At 34.1% G+C, this 15807-nt stretch overlaps 1 protein-coding gene across 1 annotated transcript; it reads right to left on the bottom strand.

Moving 5' to 3' along the window:
• Nucleotides 1-2345: 2345 nt before the first annotated feature.
• Nucleotides 2346-3572, bottom strand: LOC143242725 (protein HEXIM1-like). The gene has a single exon (XM_076486195.1). The coding sequence runs from the start codon at nt 3464-3466 to the stop codon at nt 2603-2605; it is 864 nt and encodes a 287-aa protein (XP_076342310.1). The 5' UTR covers nt 3467-3572; the 3' UTR covers nt 2346-2602.
• Between the last annotated feature and the right edge of the window lie 12235 nt (nt 3573-15807).

Genomic DNA, 15807 nt, shown 5'->3' with positions numbered 1-15807 from the left:
TCCAGCCCCAAAGTGACGTATTTCCTGGTACAGTTAACAAAATAATATACGAACATTTGAAGTTAATGATGGCACACATACCAAAAATTAACAAGTTTCCATCTAGAACTCAGTAGTTACTGTTGTTTTGAGAAAAAAAAAAATGTAAAAAACATTAAAAAAGTGCAATACCGTGTTAACACTTACACCCCTCTAATCTTATATGTTAACAGAGGGGTGTATGTGTTAACATGTAACACTTACACCCCTCTGTCTTCCATGTTAACACAATCACCCGTCTGGTCTTCTAATCGATTTCTGTATCTTTTGTCTATTTTAAACGCAACTTTAGAACTCGACGTATTCGCACGTACAGGATTTGTAGAAAATTCGCCTTTTGCATCGAACGATGGTGTATAATCATGACCAACAGATGAGGTAACGACCGATGATGGAGGGAAAAGTAGGGAAGCTCGAACGTGATTTTCATAAGGTGTGATTAAGTCTCACTAATCAAGCAACAAATAAACCATCTTTGAAGTCTCAGATTTCAGTTTTCTTTCTTGAGCCATTTCGCTTTTAGTTTGTTGGTTTAAAACAACCGAAACAACAAAGTAGCTTCGTTTAATTAATTACAAAGTTTTCACCCATAATCTACGTTTTGAAGGTTAAAACTGTAAGAATGGTTTGAATTTTCAACAAGTGTCGTTAGAAGTAACCCTTAGTGTGTGTGTCCTAGCGATTCTTAAACGTGAAACAATGGCGCCAAACGTTACGTGAACACGAATTGACTAAACTTCTAAGTCGTTTAATTTCAAACATTGCTATATATGTTTCTAACTGTTAATAAAATAACAGTAAGTTGAAAATATTTTTTATAATATAATGTTTTTCGAGGTATGCAGCTTTTATCGATATGTGAAATAAAATAGAGTACGTTATATATTTCTCACACAACTTTTCAACATTCTTATCAGACTAGACTAGGCTTCAGACAAACAGTTTTCTTTACCGATATATCTATTCACAATAAAGTTTGTAAGTATACGTATGTGAAAATGGACAGTATCTTTAGCCTCCAAAAAATAATTCACACGGAAAAATACTAGTCCAACATTTTGTCCAAAAATAAATTATTAAAAAATCTCAATTTCCAATGAATATCTTCTGTTTTAATAGTTTCTATTGTTATTGTTTAGAATAAAGTTTACTAAGTTTTTTTTTCAGAGTAAAACTTATAACTAAATATATTCGATGTATGTCGCTTTTAGAGAAATAACATGTATAGTCTCACGCGGTTTACCGTTTTTGAAAGCCTAAGTCGTTCGTAAGTTCACAAAATCTAGCTATTTGAGCTAAATTTTTACGGTTTCAGAAAAATGTTTCGTTAAATTACTAAATATATTACCGAAATTTTATATCATTACAATTTTAACTGTTGAGCGCTGCTGCCAAAATGACAAACTTACATTAAGACTGTGTAACTCTTTAACAGTTGAAAGTGTTCGTCCGTAGTTTTAGTTACTATTTTAGGAATATTATAAATTTCAAACTGTCATAACACAGTTAGTGTTTTCTAAATCATTTACACTTAACAATAAGTAAATACAATTTGAAAGAACGGAACACTAACGTAAGTTAAATTACAACTAGAACCTATTATGCTAGGCCTTGTATTACATGCAGAGCTTTGTACTCTCATCTGGAGAGACGCGTTCGAAACACACGAGTAACACTAAGTCCTCTCTTTAGCGGAAGACAGAACAATGTTGACTGGCTATCTTCTTTCTGGTCAACACATCAAAACCAGCCTTTGCTTTAGAAACTTTGCCATATTTAAACTACAAAACACATATTACTGCGATGTTTCATCACGTAAATAAAAAAAAAAAAGCAATATTAAACCAAATATAGTTTAGGAACACCAAATCATACATTTGAATTTGATTAACAAGGTATATATTCATTTCTTATTTTTTTACATGGTATGCTTGAGATACGTATGTTTAATTTATACTCTAGAATACCTGTATCTTTGTGGTATTTTCCTCCCGAAAAATTCCAGCTTGTTTTTCTAATTATGAGGCCTAAAATAAATGCCAGAGAAACAAAATCTATCTTAATTGATTTAGTCTAACTTTTGTCTGATGAACTAGTGGAAGCCTTTGATAATAGCTTAAATTAAGTTTTTAGAGTTTATATAATCTATGCTTTGTAATATTTATTATTAGACCTACTAAATAATATTTTCATATATGTATTTCTGTCAGTCAGTATGAATAAATTATCCAATTTGTTTTCTGCTTCACGAATCGATAAAGTCAAATTTGTATATGACTTTAAGGATTGGTAAACTTGCTAGTAACTACATTAATGAAATAAACTTTAATTAGTATCTGGTATTTACAAATTAACGGTGGAAGTTCATTCCTTCTACAATACACTGTAAACAATAGATGTATGTTTTAAAGTCTTAATAAAGCCTTCAGAGAATAAACTCTCATCAATTTGTCTTTTGTAATAAACAGTATAACATGAAATAAAAATATAACAATGAAATAACTTTTTGTACATCTGTACAACAATGAGATGACGACAAATGGTTATGAGTTTGACAGTTTTGTCACGAGGATGACGAAGCATCACTAACCATACTTCTCAGTTTCTCATTTTCTTTCTTCAAATGTTGGTTTTCCTCCATTAACTTTACAATCTCCTGTTCAAAAACTCTAGTTTTTTCCCACTGCTCTGCAGCCAGGGTCTGCACTTCCCTGTCTGTAACGGATTTTTTTGATGGCACACAATCTTTAGCGTGTCGTAGTTTCACTTCCAGCTCTTCAACTCTGTCTTCTAACTGTATGTATTCTTGAACAAGATCGGTTTTCGTCATGGAACTTAATCGTTCCGCGTGAACGTCTTCGTACGTCTCGCTAAACTGTTGTTGAAGGAAATCCTCTTCGTCTTCCGGAGAGCTGTAAAATTCGTCCGAAAACTCACCACTGGTTTCCCGTTGTATGTGGCGATGTCCGTCGTTGATGTGTTCATAATCAGGTTCTTGGACATTATGGTCGTCCATGAGGAACTGTGTTGTATTGTACGGCGCTACAGCCTGTCCCTGAGCAAACATTACTTCACGAACTCGGTTCGCTCTCATGGTTTCCCGTTCATCTAGTTCTCGTCTTTCCTGCCAGGATAACTTGTAATAAGGCTTCCACTTCCGTTTTCTGTGTCGATACTTACCTCTTCGACTCTTTTTCTTGTGTTGTAGTCCATCTTCACCCTTTTCTCCTTCCAAATCATTTCCATCACTCTGGCTACTAGTACTATGTCGGTCGTAGTCGTTATGAACATAGCCACTAGGTGGCTCTTGTGATGCGATGACTACTGACCTTGACGGGGAGTCTAATCTATCGTCTTCTTCGGATCCAAGCATCTCTACATGAAATGTCTCACGGCGGCAAATTACACCGACTTCTGCCATTTTCATCAAATATGACTCAAATTAGTAAATATAATATATATTATACTACAGATTCAAAGTAAACAACTTACACTTACTCTCCATCTATCACACGAGTTATGACAAAATACCTTCTGATTCTACTGTTTATCGTAGACTATTAGTGCAGTATTCCTCGGCTGCTAAAAATAGATCGACAACAATATTTTAATCATTGACTCTAAATTCATCTAGATATGCTATATTTTACTTATTTCCACTATTTAATATATTAATAAACATATATATCAAGATTCTTTATAATAAGGTTTATTACAAGAATACTAATTTACTGAACGAATGGCGGATTGATACAAATCTTTCCCAGCTGGGAGGTCGACCAGTAGTTTTTATTGCCATCTATCGGACACAACGTAGACTGCATTAAACGAACAAATTATATATATAAAATAAACATTTTAGACAAACATTCTAGTTCAGTTTTTATACCTGAATGGATTTTACAACTTCACGAGAAAATAAAGTTTACATTTTTAACATTTCAAGATTAATTTGATTATTAGTAGTGTATATAAAGTATAAATTACAAATTCATTTCTAAATATTCTTGACGAATCTAAAAATTTGTGCAAAGTAGTTAGTTTTATTAAACTACCTAAAAATGAAAACTAAAGTTATTTTTCTTGATGTTGAGAGCTACCTTGACACAGAAAAATTACGATTACGGAAAGAGAACGTTTTCAAAGTCCATAAAAGTATAGCTTCTCCATTTGAACTTCTATCATATTTGTGACTTTTTATCACACTGCTACAATTATAATCACGTGAACAAGGTATAGGTAGAACCACGTAAATAAGACATAAGTCGTGCCTGGTGAAGTAGCTGCACGTGAACATTGTGTAGGTAGAACCACGTAATCAGGTATTAGTATTGAACAAAGTGAGGAGACAACCGCAATTCAAATTTTGTAAACAGAATATAAGATAACCGTATAAAGAAACCATATGTATAACATCTGACCACGACTTAGATATCTGTTATCAAATGAACGTTATATATGTGTAACATGTGATGAGGACATAGATGTTATAAAATGAACGTGATATATGTGTATCATATGACCAGGACATAGATATAACCAAATGAACATGATGTATGTGTAACATGTAAAAATATATATGTATAATCACGTGACCAAGACTTAGATGTAACCAAATGAACGTGATATATGTGTAACTGTAACATGTGACGAGGACACAGATGTTATCAAATGAACATGATGTATGTGTGACATGTAAAAATGTATATGTATAATCACGTGACCAAGACTTAGGTGTAACCAAATGAACGTGATGTATGTGTAACATGTGACGAGGACATAGATGTTATCAAATAACATGATATATGTGTAACATGTAAAATATATATGTATAATCTCGTGACAAAGATTTAGGGGTAACCAAATGAAGGTGATATATGTGTAACATGTGACTAGGACATAGATGTTATCAAGTGAACATGATATATTTGTAACATGTAACCATTATATATGTATGTGATACGTAGTTAGATGTAACCACAAGTACATGTATATTTGGAAAACACTTTTACAGTATTTACATTTTGGTGTCGGTTAGAATACTGTGGTATAAAGTGTTATTTGTAAAACTTATCCTGTGGACGTTCCACGTTTTACATATTTTAAGGTTAAAGAGAGTATGTGCAGTATGTATTTACCTTTAATGTTATGGCGGGTTCGAATCCCCGTCGCACCAAACACACTCGCTCTTTCAGCCGTGGGGCGTTATAACGGTCAATCCCACTATTCGTTCATAAAGACTAGCCAAAGAGTTGGCGGTGGATGGTGATGCTCAGCTGCCTTCGCTCTAGTGTTACACTGCTAAATTAGGGACGGCTAGTGCAGATAGCCCTCGAGTAGCTTTGTGCGAAGTGCAAAGGATTTTAATGTTATGGAAGAAAAACCCAGTGATTTCTGTAAGTATAATGTTTATTACACTTTATGTATGTCCAGAGAAGTAAGTTCTATGTTTTATTCTGCTGATATTAAAACCTAACAAACACTTGAAAATATAGTAGATTAAGACGCCTTCCTTTTGAAGCGGAAAATCACATCATAAATTTTTATGTATTTATTTTAGTCATTTCAACAAAAGTAGGAAGATGTTACTTGCATAACAAAGACATCGAATAATACTTCAAGTAACAATCGTTTTTCATGTTATTTCTTTAAAGCTATTATCCACGAGCGTTAATCACCTCTGTGTGGTAAATTTTTTTGTCTGAGTTTCAACTCGAAGACGTATATCTTACCTAATTACCCAAAAGAAAACAGCACGAGCTTCACGAGTCTTTGATAAAGTGCATTAACCTCATTGCTACAATGCATTAAACAGATAACGCGAGTTGTCTAACGATATAATTATAGTATTTTCTGTATTTTAAATTTATACACGGTCTGTGAAAGGATAGGGAGATAACCGTTGTTAAATCACTAAATAATATAATGGACTAAATTGGAGGTTTAATTCATGCAATGGGCTACGTTAGTGAAGCCAAACGAAATGTTTTTTCCTTCAAACATTCACATTTAAACTGAAGTATTGTGAAATGAAACTATTTTCCCTTCAAAATCTCAGGACCAGCCACACCCAAACCTGTTATATAATCTACATTACAAAACAACGAACTATGAAGACGCGTAAAACCAATAAATTTACTTCAAACGCTAAAATAACGGACTTCAAATGTCATAGATATCATTGAAAGTTATTATAACCAACCTACACCTTGTACTGAACCCACCAAAGACATACGTGACCATGAAACTGCGCATGCGCATTGGGTATATTTAACCTTGCCCTGGCAGTCGAATGTGCGTCGGGAAGTGTTCCTGGGACGAAACCAGTACCACAACATACGTTCGTACAACAGAAAAGGAAAAACTGGTTCAAGCATCTCGTTATCTTTATTAGTTACGGTTTACTTCCGCAAGTAACTCAGAATACACTACTTCAACAAACAACAAATGAACTATATAAACAATATAAATGTTGAATCCTTTCTCTGGTGTTTCACTTATAAGAGAAGGGTTATCTTCGATAAGCCTAGATGTGTTTTAAGAGTTCTCGTGTCTCAATTTTATTTTCAAAATAACAAATGATTTGATGAAACTTGTGTACATGCAATGACGTTTATTGTGTTAGAAAAACACGTAGGTTCAAGTGGTCTCAATAACAAGCCTATATAACCCGAGTCCTTTCGAAAGGTGGACCGTTCATCACCAGGTGTAAACTGGCATTTTTACCTTGAAGAAGGTGGATCACCTTTCGAAACTTCTCGAGTTATTATTGGTTCTTTCATCAGTTTGTATGTAATGACGATTATATTTCTAACATTCTTATCTTGAACATTCTTCCAAACATCTTCTCACGTGCAAAATTTGGACTTAACAAGTTCTTAACAAAGGTTTACCAGGTTTTAACAGTGGTTAAGAATCTCTCCCCTGGTGGTGTATTTGGTAACTTCTTGTATTGTACACTAAAGTTTAAAAGGTTTTAACAGTGGTTAAGAATCTCTACCCTGGTGGTGTATTTAGTAACTTATTGTGTTTTACACTAATGTTTACCAGGTTTTAACAGTGGTTAAGAATCTCCACCCTGGTGGTGTATTTAGTAACTTGTTGTGTTTTACACTAAAGTTTACCAGGTTTTAACAGTTGTTAAGAATCTCTACCCTAGTGGTGTATTTAGTAATTTGTATTGTACACGTTTTTTTTTTGTCACTTTGTTTGATGAACTACATAACGATTAATTTTCGTTTGTTTTTTTTTTGAAAAACCAACTCTTTGAATTTAGTTAAAACATTTTTATTTGGAAGTTTTGACAGTAATTTTCTTGTAGAGTTTGTCTTGAAAGATGTATTTTGTGTGTATAAAATATTTACTAAAATGTTTGTTTACTCACACTCAACCACCCTCTTATTGTCGAATGACGTGTAATGAGCATGCGCTGACACCACTAGAAATTTTGGAAACCCTCCCCCTTGCTAAGAAACTGATCCCTGTCACTATTCATAGTTGATCGTTCCTAATATTCTGTTACTTATGTTTATAAAAGTCAATGACAGAAACAGAAATCGCCGAATCGCCTGTCTCTACTTATTATGTTGAAACGGTAGCTTGGTTTTGATAAGCCACTTAGGACTGATGACGTCATATGTGTTCAGCTTGCTGATTCGTTGTTAAGACAGAAACGGTAAATAAAATAACAATAACCAAATGAAAGTATAAAACACATGAAAACATAAGTTAAAAAAATACAAATATTAATTGGGGATGAATGTGCAATTTCTTTAATGGACTCCCCACATTACAGGTGTTCTGGGGCGATTGTGACACCATTGTTCGTGTATATAAATTATGTTAATATACTAAACATTATTAGGGAATAGTTTTAGCCCTCGAGATCCTAGCAATTAAGGTTGAAAATGTGTAATTGGTATTTATACATAGCTATCAGTGAAATAAGATCAAAGTATGCCAAAATCCTATCGAGTGAAAATCAAGGCAATCACGTAACAATATAATAGAAATCTACAAAACATACATAAGACCAATTATAGAATACGCATGTCTAGCCTGTTTAAACATAATATAATAATAATTACAAAAAATACTTAGCTTATAAAGTACCCCGAAGTACTTCATCTACATTTATGCAAACTTAGAGACAGTATCCGATAGACTCTGGCATAAATTCGAAAAATACATGTACAGTTTACGATGTTTTATTAAATTTAACATTATGTTTCATTTTTTCGTTAAAAGTTTACAACTGAACTGACTTTGGTAATGGAATGATGCTAGTTAAATGACGGAACAAGGTTTTGGCCTGCTTCTGAAAATGAAACGTTTTGTATCTTAACGACGTACGCTTTATTCCAATTTTAAACACAATGTACACTGAGAAGAAAAACGACTGAACTTTTGTTATTAAGACACTGGTTTTAGTGTCACTCTCTGCTATAAAGTACATCGAGTGCACCAATGTAGCCTCAGGAACTTTACTTTTTATCTCTATGTGTCATTTCTTCAGACATATACTTACTTCGCATGCAGACAGTTTTTGTATCAAAGTTCAAATTCTACTCGTGGGTCTAAGAAGGAACACAAAGTAGCCATCCTGTTCATTAACTCATCATCAGTTGATTTGACGCTGTACTTAAAGTACTTTGTTTCAGCTTCTACTGTCCAGGGGAATTGAATGTCTGGTTTAACTTATAAAAATGGTTTGGTTTTTGAATTTCGCGAAAAGTTACACAAGGGATATCTGCGCTAGCCGTACCTATTTAGCAGTGTAAGACTAAAGGGAAAGCAGCTAGTCGTCACCACCACCGACAACTCTTGGGTTACTCTTTTACCAACGAATAGTGGGATTGATCGTGACATTATAACGTCCCCACGGCTGAAAGGGCGAGCATGTTTAGGGTAACAGGGATTCAAACCTTAACCACCTGGCCATGCCAGGGCCTCTTACAGAAATGAAACTAACTTTTATTTTGATCTTTAAAATATTGGACTGGACTTTTGAAGTTTTTTTTTTTATAATTACAAATAAATAGATTTCACAGACTTACTTAATTGACAAATAAAAGTTTAAAGTTTACACTTCGAGAACGAATGCTTCTATGAACAACTGGGCCCGGCATGGCCAAGCGTGTTAAGTCGTGCGACTCGTAATCTGAGGGTCGCGGGTTCGCATCCCGGTCGTACCAAACATGCTCGCCCTTTCAGCCGTGGGGGCGCTATAATGTGACGATCAATCCCACTATTCGTTAGCAAAAGAGTAGCCCAAGAGTTAGCGGTGGGTGGTGATGACTAGCTGCCTTCCCTCTAGTCTTACACTGCTAAATTAGGGACGGCTAGCACAGATAGCCCTAGAGTAGCTTTGTGCGAAATTCCAAAACAAACAAACAAACTATGAACAACCGAGATCATGATAAAAGTGTAGAACAAAAGATGAAATATGGTTTCTAATATTAGAAATGAGCGGTAAATATTTCCTACTATAAAGGTTTGGTAATACTACTGTCTTTATTGAGCAAACAAAAGCAGCTATCTCAGTACTTGCTCATCGAAAATAAATAATTTTACCACCACTCTAAATACTGTACCCACGCTCCAAAGTGCGGAGCGCGTTTTTTATGGCAACGAAATGCGAGCATGTACATTCACAATTTCGGCACGCTGAAGATTTCACTAAGCCTGGACCCATAGCACGGAGAGCCAATCGAGTCTGGGCTGGTTATGTGTTGTCGCTATAGCAGATAAATACGGTGTTGTCTTTTACTATGTTATTAATTCTGATACCCCTCGTTAACAATGTACGTGTAGTAAAAAGAACACATCGACTGTTACAAAGTCTCAAGTCGGTATTCTCATATGGCCTCGTTCTCGTTTTACCGGTCTGTCGCAAGCTCGCAAAATTGCCAAAAGTATCCAATCAGTGATTCGTCTGTACAAAGGCTTTTTTAAACGTGTGCTCGTTACGTGCTAATAAGAAAATTCACGTAAAGTGACTAGAAAGCTCGCGACCTCTGGGAACAAAATAGCACAAATAAATAAATATATATAATAGTCTGTTTTAATTAACACAGGGAATATATATGTTCTGCCCACCACGGGTATGGAATCCGATTTTTGGTTATAAGCATTCAGAATTGTCGTTGAGCCCCTAAAATTATACATGACCTTTAACCTTAAAATAAAAGCAACAAGGGAAAATATTATTATATTAATGGTACCTCTCTCGTTCTTCCCCGGTATGGCCAGGTAGTGAGGGCACTCGACTCGTAGTCTGAAAGTCGCGTGTTCGGATCTCCGTCACACCAAACATGCTCGCCCTTTCAGTCATGGAGGCGTTATAATGTGATGTTCAATCCTACTGTTCGTTGGTAAAAGAGTTGCCCAAGAGTTGGCGGTGGGCGGTGATATCAGATTTCCCTCTAACCTTGCACTACTAAATTAGGAATGGGTAGCGCCGATAGCTCTCGCATAATTCAAAAGAAGCAAACAATTTTTATTCTTTACGTAATTTAAATTACAAGTTTGGTAGTTTTATGCGTAGAATTGTTTCAGAGTAAACTAATTAAAATCACAAATACAGAATATATTCTGTGACATCAAGAGAAGGAAGCTTGCGAACACTACTACAAGTACATCGTGCACAGACGAGACAATTATTAGTAAATTATTTTCTTTTAATACTACGTAGATTTATGTACCGACTATCTGCGAGTCGACTAAAGCTTGTACTTTACCAAAATAAACAGCATGATTTCCTATATTTAAACCAATCCCATTGACTTGTAACCAGTCGACAGTTGTCTACTTTTAATGTTAAGTTACTAATTTTGTGGTATGTTAAAAATAATTACATTCCAAACGGTTACTGCACTAGAATATCAAAGTAAATATATTAACAAACTAGAGTAAACTAGTAAAATAAAATATTATTTATACATTATACAGTGGCTATTGACCTTAAACTCAGCTTGTTATATGAACTATTGACCTTGAACATAGTATGCTATATGGACGTTTGACCTTAAACACAATATGTTCCACGAATTATTGACCTTGAACACAACTTGTTATATGGACTATTGACATTGACACAAAGTAAGTTATATGAACTATTGACCTTAAACACAGTAAGTTATATGAACTATTGACCTTGACACACAGTAAGTTATATGAACTATTGACCTTAAACACAGTAAGTTATATGAACTATTGACCTTAAACACAGTAAGTTATATGAACTATTGACCTTGACACACAGTAAGTTATATGAACTATTGACCTTGAACACAGTAAGTTATATGAACTATTGACCTTGAACACAGTAAGTTATATGAATTATTGACCTTGAACACAACTTGTTCTATGGACTACTGACCTTGACACACAGTGTGCTGTATGGACTATTGACCTTGGACACAGTTTTGTATATACTTTACACGTTGTTATATGGCTTATTGGGCTTATAAATAAAGCTTACGGAAATAATCCAGACTTTTGTATTTTTGTAAATTTTACATTCAAATATATATGTTTGTAATCTGGACAGTCATGGTAGAAATATTAGGTCGTGATTTCTTTCTCAAGTATATAATTTTAAACAAGTATTAGTGTTACAGGCAGCCTACTGGTCGTGATGACAGGTATCGGTGTATTGGACATACGGTGGGATTTTCTAACAGGTATCGGTGTATTGGACATACGGTGGGATTTTCTAACAGGTATCGGTGTATTGGACATACGGTGGGATTTTCTAACAGGTATCTGTGTATTGGACATACAGTGGGATTTTCTAACAGGTATCTGTGTATTGGACATACAGTGGGATTTTCTAACAGGTATCTGTGTATTGGACATACAGTGGGATTTTCTAACAGGTATCGGTGTATTGGACATACAGTGGGATTTTCTAACAGGTATCGGTGTATTGGACATACAGTGGGATTTTCTAACAGGTATCTGTGTATTGGACATACAGTGGGATTTTCTAACAGGTATCGGTGTATTGGACATACAGTGGGATTTTCTAACAGGTATCGGTGTATTGGACATACAGTGGGATTTTCTAACGAAGCTTTAGATACCGAGAGAAACAAGCAACCTATTTCAACAGTGCAGATCACGTGATCAATGTTTACACTGTAGTGGAGGCCGGAAGCATGAAGCTAGCAAGCACGCGATCCCCTTGACAATAGGGTGAGGTTCCGTAGTTCTTACCTTCTACGATGTACCTTAAGCCTTAAACTACGAAAGGAACAGACGACATCAGAAGACGTAACAAAATTTATAAACATACAATTATGTAGGGACTAAAAACCTAGACTATGGTGGAGAACACACACATTTTATTCAAACTGTTCAAGCTATTTGGTCGTTCAACATAATTCTCTTCTAGTGAAATATGGAACTCTGCACGTATGAATATGAACGACTTGAATATATACAATGTAAACATTACGTCTCTGCGAATAATGGCGATTGTTTGTTTTCTTACGAGTGGATATATTAATAAACGACAATAATATAAGAGTACATGTTAACATTTCTTGTACATTAATATTTGTGATTCGTACATCACTTAACAAAAATAAACAGCGATTGCAGTAAAACTGTTAGTTTAGAATTTGAGAAAACATACCACAGACTAATGTCCAACACTTTTCTCATGCTTATGTTATTATTGAGTTCAAATTAAAAGGCTTAACAATCAGTATAATTGAAATTAAAACATATTATACACATTAACAATATACTATATACCTTAACAATATAGTACACACATAAACAACAAAGGGAACACGTAAACAATATAGTACACACATAAACAACAAAGGGAATACTTAAACAATATAGTACACACATTAACAACAAAGGGAACACGTAAACAATATAGTACACACATTAACGATATACTGTAGACATTGTTCGTTGTTCAAGACAACTTCTGTTTCGACTTACTTTTGAAAAGAACAATCAGTGATGTTTATAAATGCAATGTTTGTGGATCTTGTTGGTAAAAACATTAAGTATTCTTTGTAAATGTAATCTTTATAGATCCTGTTGTTAAAGACAATCAGTGATGTATATATTTGTAATATTTATTGATCCTGTTGGTAAAGACAATCAGTGTTGTTTGTAAATATAATGTTTGTAGATCCTGTTGGTAAAGAAAATAAGTGTTGTTTGTAAATGCAATGTTTATAAATGTTGATAAAGACAATCAGTGTTGTTTGTAAATATAATGTTTGTAGATCCTGTTGATAAAGACAATCAGTGTTCTTTGTAAATGTAATGTTTATAAATGTTGATAAAGACAATCAGTGATGTTTGTAAATGTAATGTTTGTGTACCTTGTTGGTAAAAACAATAAGTATTCTTTGTAAATGTTATGCTTGTAGATCCTGTTCGTAAAGACAATCAGTGTTGTTTGTAAATGCTATGCTTGTAGATCCTGTTGGTAAAGACAATCAGTGATGTATATATTTGTAATATTTATTGATCCTGTTGGTAAAGAGCAATCAGTGATGTTTGTAAATATAATGTTTGTAGATCCTGTTGCTAAAGGCAATCGATGCTGTTTGTAAAGTACTGTTTGTAAATCCTGTTGCTAAAGGCAATCGATGCTGTTTGTAAAGTACTGTTTGTAAATCCTGTTCGTAAAGACAATCAATGTTGTTTGTAAATATAATGTTTGTAGATTCTTTTGATAAAGGCAAGCAGTATTGTATGTAAATGATATGTTTGTTGATAAAGACAATCTGTATTGTTTATAAAGGTAATGTTTATACATCTATTGATAAAGACTATTAGTATTTATTCTGAGTGTGATGAATTAATTAATATCTGTAGGAAAGTGTTTTTGTGTTGTTTGTGGATTTCTTATTAATGCTTGAAAGATACAGAAAATGCAAAAGAAAACAATAATTAAGTACAGTGTTAGCTTTTACTGTGTTTAGTTCTTTAGTGTTGCAATAAACAAAGTCTTAAGAGTATTCTATTTCTTGGAATGTGTGAGCCTCATCCATAAGTATTGAAATGTATTAATAGTTTTAGGGTTAATTAATTATTTTAACACTTATGTATTTAATGACAGTCTAGTTTCATTCTTGGGGTAGAATGTTCTTTATTATCTTCAAGTTTACCAACAATATATTAAAAGTTTGAGTAATAGGTAGCAGCGTATACATCAGCAATGCCATCTGCGATTTAACAGGGGGAAGATACTGTCATAAGTCAGTGGTATATTCATGATATGTCTCTTGTCTACTTTGGTAGTTGGGATGGTAGTGAATTTGGACTTGTAGTGTTAATCCATGTTACCAGTAGAAAGAAGAGAAAGTAATTTATGTCACACGAATGAATATGGATTTCAAAGTATTGGACAAACAGCTACTAATAGCTACAAGTAGATCATGAGCCACGTGAGACGATAAAACCAACATGTCAAAGAATAAACATCATCCAATAAAATAGTAAGTACAAAAACAGTGGGGAACAAACTACACATACCAAATATTTGTGGTAGTGAATAACGTTTAAAATAAACATAATAAAAGACTGTAACTCCAAGTAAAGAAAATGTCAAAATAAACAGCAAACAGTCTGTAATAAAACTCTGTAACTCCAAGTAAAGAAAATGTCAAAATAAATAGCAAACAATCTGTAATAAAACTCTGTAACTCCAAGTAAAGAAAGTGTTAAAATAAACAGACTGTAATAAAACTTTGTAATTCCAAGTAAAGTCAACAGTGATATTAACAGCAAACAGGCTGTAATTATCTCTGTAACTCCAACTATAGTAAATGTTAAAATTGACAGCCAATAGTCTCTATTACTGTTAGTAAATCCTTGTAATATAAATGTGTTAATTTTAATTTACTTGGCTGTTTGTTGTGAAACACAAATCTACACATGGATCGAACCTTAAATTTGACATTATCACAACGAACGTTGTTTGTTTGTTTTGAATTTCGCGCAAAGCTACAAGAGGGCTATCTGCGCTAGCTTTCCTTCATTTAGTAGTGTAGGACTAGAGGGAAGGCAGCTAGTCATCACCACCCACCGCCAACTCTTGGGCTACTCTTTTACCAATGAATAGTGGGATTGAACGTCACATTATAATGTCCCCACGGCTGAAAAGGCGATCATGTTTAGTACGACGGGGATTCGAACCCGCGAACCTCAGATTACGAGCCGAACCCCTTAACCCACCTGGCCTCAAAACAAACATTACAATAATGTAAGAAGGAGACTTTCCCCAAAATAATCGATTTAAATAGCAATTGAGGAAGTAAGTACCTATCTCCAGAACATATACTTTAAACACACTCAAAGAGATGATGAATTTTAAAAAAAATAGATTCATGGATATTCCGCAGTAGTTTAGTCTTGTCACAAATCTGGGTATTTCACCTTCATGATGATGAAAGCAGTTTTTTGTTCAGCACACTTTCTGTTGCATGCAAACAACCCTCAGAAATAACTTGTAGAGTGAACCACGAACCTAAAATACAGGTTACTAAACCAATAAGTCTACAACGTGTTGAATTGAACTTTGTACAAAGAAAACAAACTAGAAGGTACATTGGGTCGCAGCCTAAAATTGGGTCATCAAAATGTGCGAAACAGACGTGATCAGATATTGTAAAATTCATGAGGGATAACTTATTTATGTAATAAGTATTTAATAATACATGAGTTCTTGTTTTTATTGGTTTCTGAGGGATAAATTATTTATGTCGTAAGTACTTAATCATACATGTGTTC

Source organism: Tachypleus tridentatus, unplaced genomic scaffold (genome assembly GCF_004210375.1).
Source record: "Tachypleus tridentatus isolate NWPU-2018 unplaced genomic scaffold, ASM421037v1 Hic_cluster_2, whole genome shotgun sequence".
NCBI classification, from domain to species: domain Eukaryota; kingdom Metazoa; phylum Arthropoda; class Merostomata; order Xiphosura; family Limulidae; genus Tachypleus; species Tachypleus tridentatus.
Note: the sequence above shows the minus strand (reverse complement) of the source record. Positions and strands in the feature narration are given on the sequence as shown.

What these genes read in the sequence shown, in the direction of transcription:
- LOC143242725 (XM_076486195.1), bottom strand. Translation starts at nt 3,466, where the DNA reads ATGAAAATGGCAGAAGTCGGTGTAATTTGCCGCCGTGAGACATTTCAT.